We start from the raw sequence: 8126 nt of genomic DNA, 5'->3' as shown, positions 1-8126 counted from the left end.
GAATTATATCAAGGTATACTAAGTTTAGTCCAAAGTTTGTAACGCTTAAAAATATTGATACTATGAACAAAATTTTGGTATAAAATCACCTAATAAGGCCATATCGGGTTGCCTGCCTGTCTATTTGCTGTCCGTCTGACAACACGATAACTCAAAAACGATAAAAGATATCAAGTTGAAATTCTTATAGAGTGCTCCGGACGTAAAAAGTGTCACTTGGGCTTTGGGTCCGTATGACCCATTTTGTAAACCGTTAGAGATATTACAAAAGCTTAAGTGTAAGAAATGGTCATGAAATAAAACATAACTTTTGTTTGAAATATTTTTTCGAAAACTCACTGTTTACACGTGAGGGCGCAAATTTGGTTCGAATATTGTATAGTATGTATTATATGAGAAATCAGTCATGTGTATGTGACATGTATGTATGACTGGCAATTTCTCTTTACTAACATGGCCTAAAGAACAGATGATTCTGTAATCAACTCTGGTTTTACATGGTATTTCAACAATTAACTCAGTCTATTGTTTGTTTTCACTTGTTTTTCTGTTAAAATTAATTTCTTGAAATAATTAATCAACTATTTTTGTTTGTTTCAGTGAACGCATCAATACGTGACCCACATGTATTAGATGCATTTCGACACGTAGACAATCGCATTGGTGATCAAGATGAAAATCAACCACATTACGGGCCACATTTTGATAAAACAGCATCAAAAAACGTTACAGCTCTATTAGGAAAAACAGCATATTTGAACTGTCGTGTAAAAAATTTGGGCAATAAAACGGTAAGTGTTTTATAACCTCTTTTTATATTTTTCAATGCACAAACTACCTATACCCATAAAAAAACAATAGAACACTATAAAACAAAAAATGGTTAGCGTTTTGTATTTGTTTTATTATTTTCTTTTTTCTCTGTCTGGTTTATACTTCCATGAGTAAAAGCAGTTTTATAAATGCCAATAAAATAGTAACATCATTGCGCGTATTATTTGCAAAAATTTTAATTTTAAATATTCGAAAGTTATTCGATGCTATTTCCAATGCTCGTTGGATATTGTTAAAAAAAGAACCTTACAGATGCCTCACAGAAAATGGCTTTGGGGTAAATTTTATAAAATTTGTTCTAAAAATTTGACAACAGCCTTTATTCTTTTTGAGAGATTTACCGTCAGAAATCAAATAAAAGTTGTTATCAAAACCTTCTGATGTTTTATAATTGTATTTATCAAAATCCAAATGTTTAAAACGAAATTAATCTTAAATTCTTTGTGGTCGATCATTGATAACATATCTCGCAGCTAAGCATATCATCTGAATATGTCGTTCTCTTTAATTCGATTTGAGAGTTCTTCTGGTTCTACTGAAACTTGAAAATATTCGTACCATGTTCACAAGACAATAAGAAGTTTTATTCTCAGATATTTCTATGGAGATATTTCAACTAAGAACTACCTTTTTACAATGTTTGACGCAATTTGACCAAAGTTCATTTTTTCTAACGATTGACTTCAGATAACAAAACTAAGAATACTTTGATTTATTCGGTCCTTAAATAAATTTTATAAATGAAGCAATGGAAGTGATTTGAAGTTAATCGATCGAACTCGTGTTTTGTTTTTATCTCAAAACAATATAAAAAATTTATTTTTATTACGACCGAAACAAATAATAAAAAAAATCATATTTTCGTATTTTTCAATATATAAAATTATATTAGACCAGAATAACGGACTTCATGTAATAATTTCCTTTAAAAAAACTTACAAATTTTTGTTTTAAAACATGCTGCTTACAAAAAAATTTCACCATGCTTAAAAATTACAAATTCAACAACATTTACAGACACATTTTAACCAAACAATTGGTAAAAGTAGCCCTATCATGTTGAAAACGCATAATAGCAAGCCTATAAATCCATAAAAAGGAATGAATCCCAGTTAAACAAAATAAGATTAGTCAGTCAACAATAATTAATCTAGCATAAAAGGTGATGAAGATTGTTAACTTGCACTAACAAAAAAAGGCTCGAGCCACTTTGTACTCACTTATCTTTTAATTGCCTTTCGACGTTTTACTTTTGGGTAAAGGTTTTTTTAGAATATCACTCTTGGTAAGGATCTACTGATAACGAAGGGCCAATAAGGAAGAGTGGCTTTATTTTGGTGTTGACATACTAATTCAATGAGCTTGAAATTTCCTTCTGTTTAATATTATTATTAAATGTGCATTTAATATTTCATACACAGTACACAGGATGGATTTTTTAATCGATCGATAAGTTGAAAAATCTTATAGGCATACTGTGATAAACTAGTTTCAACAAAAAATGTTGGGTTCAAAGGCAGACATTTATAAAAAACAGAACAAATAAAAATTTTAAAAATCAGCATTTGTTTTTATTTAGTACAAACAGATGCTACAGAAAAAACAAAAAGTGTATTAAAATGAAATATCTCTGAAAGTAAGATTCTGTAAGCTTCTCCTTTAAGTAACACATTTCTAGGTTCTAGTGTACTATAAAAAGCACGCTTAGAAGAATTTTTTAAATTCCGACTGTTCCATTTAACTGATTTTAATTTGATAAAACGGTTAACGTTTATGGAACACAAGGTTCATTTTTAACGTGAGCTGGTTGCCACATAAAGTGTCATAAGACATTTGTAAATTATTACTGAAAAGTTTGTTGCAATTAATGTTGTGACGATTGTGAATCCATGGTCCATGGCCGTAAATTATTGAAAGGTTTTTTATTTTAGGAAATTCGTATTATTAGATTATAAAATTATAAAATATTACTTTTTTGCAAACAAGAATTAATTTCAAAAAAAAAAAATTGTATTTTATTTTAAAAGTTTATTAGTGATTGTTTTTGTTCGTATGTATATAGAAGCGGGTAGAATCATAGAAAAGTGTATGATTTTGAAAACGCTGTCAAAAGAAATGACGTGATCTTTTCCAAATTATCTAGTTACCACTAGAAACTACATAAAAATTGTATAAGTAAATTAATTGTTAAATTATAGTTCCTTATTTAATTTTTGACTTCTATAAGATGAAGTTCGCCTGGATGCAGACAAATTTTGAAAATAAATCTTGAAGTTAAACAATATAAAGCACAGCATAGCTAGTAGAATTTGAATAAGTTCTTATTGTATCCGCTTTTTCAGTGCTTCACTATTGTTTTGACAAATCGCTTTCATACCATAAGTTTAAGAGCTAGGGTATCCATCGCTCAATTATCATTGATTGAATTAATGAAAAAACGTGCTAGTCAATAGAAACGCATGACCTATTGATTTCCAATATCATTTAGTTAATTTATAATATTGCCTTTAAAACACAATTTTTTTTTCAACACTGAATTATTTTTAGAAAGGGCAAGCAAGGTGGCAATTTTAAAAAACGGGCTTGGTTTTTATCCTTTATAACTAGCTGTCAACTTTTGCTGGGCAACATCCACACTTTCACCCGCCCCCATTTCTCCTTGCATAGGAGTCACAGTTTTGTAATGTACACGCCTTGCTCTTTTATTTGATACACCACTTGGGTATATTTGAAAATATTCGATTATTCATACCCACTTTCTAGCTCCACTTTCCATCGCCTCTTCTCCCGTAGGCTAAAAATAGATAAAAAACAATTCTTTAAGCTGGCTATATAGCTTGTCAATTTAAGCTGAATCGATGCACAACTTTTTAAGTTTTTGAAGCGCATCCCTTTCAACCACTATTTCAACCCCTTACTCTACTATATTATGCATGCATTATTCATGCAAATCTTCTTCTCTAATCATTCTATCTATTAAGAAAAACCTCATCAAAATCCGTTGCACAGCTTTAAAGAACTAAGCATACATAGGGGCATGATAGGCACTGTCAGCGGGAAGCGAATTTGTAATATACTATGTATTGATTTAAATACGCTTTAATGAATTTTGAAAATTTGAAGGGGATTAATCTGATTATGTAAATTATTTTACTTGAAAAGTAGGCATAATTAATATTAGACGGGATATTGTGATAATTTTCACCCAGATTTGTACCTAGAAAATGAAGAAAAAAAATCGAATAGTTATGATTATAATCGATGATGGATTATGATATAACTTAATGGCGAATGGAATTAAACGAAAAGTAAGAATACAACTTGCTAAGCTTTCGAAATGTTGAATTTTGAATATTTCGACTTAATTATTCAGTCTTTGGTATTTATTCGTTACTTGAGACGAATATTGAAAAGTTTTATTCTTATTTTTCGTCCAAATTCATCAAGTTAAAATCAAAAAGCTTATACAACTAGAGAACACCAGGGCCCAAACCTTGTGATATGATTAATGAGAGAGAGGACAGCCAATGAATTCTTCTTTGTCCTTGTATAATCTATATGTTATTGGCTACATATTGTTTACAGTAATTATTTCAAATGAGTCGACAGGTATTATTTAATTACTTACTTGTGAAAACTGCGGCCACATATTGGATAATATGCAAATCTGCATATATCCATATTTATTTTCAGAAAAAATAATACAAAACTATATAACCTATTTACACAAAGCAAATATAATAGCAGACACAAATATGACAATATGATTATGACAGATGACTGTGACAAGGACACAGGAGAACTCATTGGCAGTCTTCTCTCTCATTCATCATATTAAATGATATTAAATTCTTTTTTTATGCAGTTGAAAGTAGTAAAATTATAATTTGGAAAAGTTAATGCAATTTTTCATACAACGTTTTCAAAATCGCACATTTATCTTCCTCTCCCTATATAATATTCAGTTAAAGTAGCTCTTCGTGTAGCACCTATATAGTATGTATATGGTTGGTCAAGTTTTAATACAATCTTTAATATTATTATACATATAGAGTAAAGTATATAATACAATTTATACATAATAAATAAAGTAGCTAAAGTTGTGAACTTTAAGCTAGAAAATCTACCCAAACAACAACACTACTCTACTACTCACGATTCACTTATATTAAAGTAACACTCTTGATACGGTACATGTACGAGATACTTATAATCTTGTACAAAACAGACATGCACTATCTATTATGTCAGTACAGAACATCACAGCATTTTTTATTCGCTTTCAATTTTTTCCACTACACTTTTTTCATTCAAAAAGTACATATTATATATTAATAAATATATTAGAAGTCAATCACACTAAAAGATTATTAAATCACTACTATATACAGTCAAATATGAGTGAGTCAGAAGACTTCAATAAGTGAGAAAACTTTACTTGTCAGAGTCATTATCAGGTCAAAGCAATTTATCTTTCTAAAACTTCTAAAAGTAGGAAACAGAAACCCTTATAAGAAAAGTCATTTTCCCCCTTTTACCTGCTGGAACTCTATAACTTAGACAAATACTTGCCTGTACCTCTACAAGCGACAGTCGAGAGCAATGAGAAACTAACAGTTTTTTAAAATAAATTTTGATTGTAATTACTCTTATTGTGTAAGTAACTCGTTGCTAATTTGGTGGCGGACTGCACATTACTGTAAGAGCGAATAACTAATTCATACTGATGATGACTACTTGGTAGTCGAAATACGTATTTACAAAATAAATTAAATATTAATCTAGGTAATTGGAGCTAGAATTGAAATTTATATCTAAATATCCTAAAGTTCTCATTTATTATGTTTGATTATTATTATTATTTTTTTTTTTTTTTGTACATTACATTTTTTTTGTCTAAAAGCTTTTTAAGTAAAAACTTTCAGTCACATCAGTTTTAAATACAATAAATGAAAATAAACAGCGGACCTGTGTATAGTGTTTGCATAATTTTTTTATAAATTAGATAAATTTAAACATAAAGTATGTACGAATACATTCTGACAAAATACCAGCCACGTACTTGCCTGTTCGATGCAAAAAAAATTTTTTTTTTTTAATGTTTTGCTCTCCGAGTTGCCGCATTTGTTGGAGCAACCTTAAATCTTTATTTCCCGCATCAGAAAACTCACGTACTTGTTCGATAGTAAAACTTGCATGTTCCTTTTAGGCTAAAACTCTGATATTTTTCATATATCCAGGGTATAAAAACATAATCATGAAATGGAACAGCCAGGAGATATAAACAATTAATGTTAGGAATGAAAAAAACAAACAAAAATTTATTTAAATGAAATGAAGATATATAGAACATATAAATTTAATATGGTCAGTATATCCACTCAATACAATTCAGTTACCCATAAAATTTTATAGTGAATAAATCTATGGTAATTTTAATCTTTTATACAGTCAGCCATCCAGTTTACTAATCATTGCAATGATCTAGTTTAGAATAGCTTGCTGCGCTTCAAAACACCTGACACGCTTTTAAGTTGCTTGTATGCTTTATCCATAGGTATATATATGCATCGAGATATAACCTATACCTATTTTGTAAAATGTAGGTATTATTTTTACTCCATCGTCGTCTACCAGGATCGCATGCAAAAAATTTTACTTGAACAAAAATTTTTTTGGAGATGTGCAACACAATATCTACTGGTTTCCTTTTTCTTGAATATATGACCTCTTTTGGGTTTCTATGTTTTATAATCTCAGTCAAATTAAATTACCCATATTGTGGAAGTGATGAGCTAACTATCATTGAAGTCATTAAGAGTAAAAATTCATTCAACAAATACACTTCTAATGAAAGAAAGTTTTTTGGGATCCAAAATGGTGCAATAGTTAGTTATAACATGTAATTTTTTGTCTAATTACGGCAAATCGATTTTCAAACGCAGGAATCACTAATTATGATAATTTTTAATATTACTGTTGCATGTCCTATTCGTTAGCTTTAGAGTAAGAAGTAAAAATTATTTAAATTTCGATTTTCGGATAATACCTTACAGTATAAAATTTTTATTTTATAATTTACGCTAGTAAAATCTATCAAAAAATACAAAATAAAACAACAACAAAAATCACAATCGCAATGTAACGCTGCGTTTTTGGTATATTATTGAACCACTTACGAGAGTATGAAACTACGTTTTGCAAGCAAAAAATAAAGTTATGGTCTCTTCGTAACTGGTGAAAAAAAATTTTCACGTATAATGCAAGTAGCACAACTTTTTTTACTTAAAAATAGTAGATTCACGCTCCTCTAAGGGGTCCAAATAGCAAATCGAAAAACCAGCTTTACATCGCCTTCTGGCCGCCATTTGAACCAGTTTTCGTCAAATACTTTTGTATTTTGTATTTTTCAAAAATATCTCTTTAGGCTTACTAGTTGAAGCTATCTACAAATATTTATATCTCTACTTTTATATTTTTGCTTGATGCTTACAAAAAATTGCTTCAAAAAAAAGTTGTTAATTTTTTTTATAGGAAACATTTTTTTTTTTTTTTTTTTTAAATTTAAAACGTAGTTTTATACTTGCCTAAGGGGTCCAAATAACATACCAAAAAAGACAGCGATTGGCGCATACAAAACATCGCATTTTGCGATAGTAATATAGGATTTGACTGGCGCAGATTGTTTTAGTTATGAATATTAGATCATTTTTATTTAAAAAAAACTCTTGGCAAAATGTAATTCCCACAAATTAGAAAATACAAAACGGTATACATTGGCTCGAACTTCTTGTTGTATTCCTATCGTACTTACGCCACTGATTGATACTAGCGGTACTTATTGGTTGGTCCTACTCTGCCTGCATGTCACCTTCGTCTATTTAATACTTATAGAAAATAGAAAATTCATGTTATATAACAACATAAATTTTTTTTTATTTACTAAAAACTTTTTGATAGAAAAGTGATATTTAAAAGTTTGAACATTATTTAATATGTTGTAGAGTTTAATCTGCATTATTATTTAGTAACTACAGCGCTTCGATACGATTATACTAAGTGGTCACATAATGTTTTAATTTCTTGTTGTATTCTACACTACTCGAGAAAATTTATTTTAAACTGCTCGAGATACGAGTATTAAGCTTTCTCCGGAGTGAACGATGCTTTTGCTAAGAGTCAAATTTTCTGTAGAAAATGAATTCCGCCGGACAGAAAATATATGTTGCATTTCGCTATTTACACAACATAATTCCTACCGATCAGTCATTATTTGCTTACTGCTTTGGTAT

The 8126-nt window shown here is 29.4% G+C and overlaps 1 protein-coding gene across 1 annotated transcript in view; it reads left to right on the top strand.

Annotated features, from left to right (window-relative positions):
• The first annotated feature begins 406 nt into the window (after window positions 1-406).
• Window positions 407-8126, top strand: part of LOC123294804 (lachesin-like) — a 551245-nt gene continuing 543525 nt past the window's right edge. Inside the window, exons 1-2 of the mRNA XM_044875995.1 lie at window positions 407-410; window positions 601-791. Coding sequence (XP_044731930.1) covers window positions 407-410; window positions 601-791 — 195 coding nt within the window. The remainder of the gene's footprint in view (window positions 411-600; window positions 792-8126) is intronic.

Source organism: Chrysoperla carnea, chromosome 1 (assembly GCF_905475395.1).
Source record: "Chrysoperla carnea chromosome 1, inChrCarn1.1, whole genome shotgun sequence".
NCBI classification, from domain to species: Eukaryota; Metazoa; Arthropoda; class Insecta; order Neuroptera; family Chrysopidae; genus Chrysoperla; species Chrysoperla carnea.
Note: the sequence above shows the minus strand (reverse complement) of the source record. Positions and strands in the feature narration are given on the sequence as shown.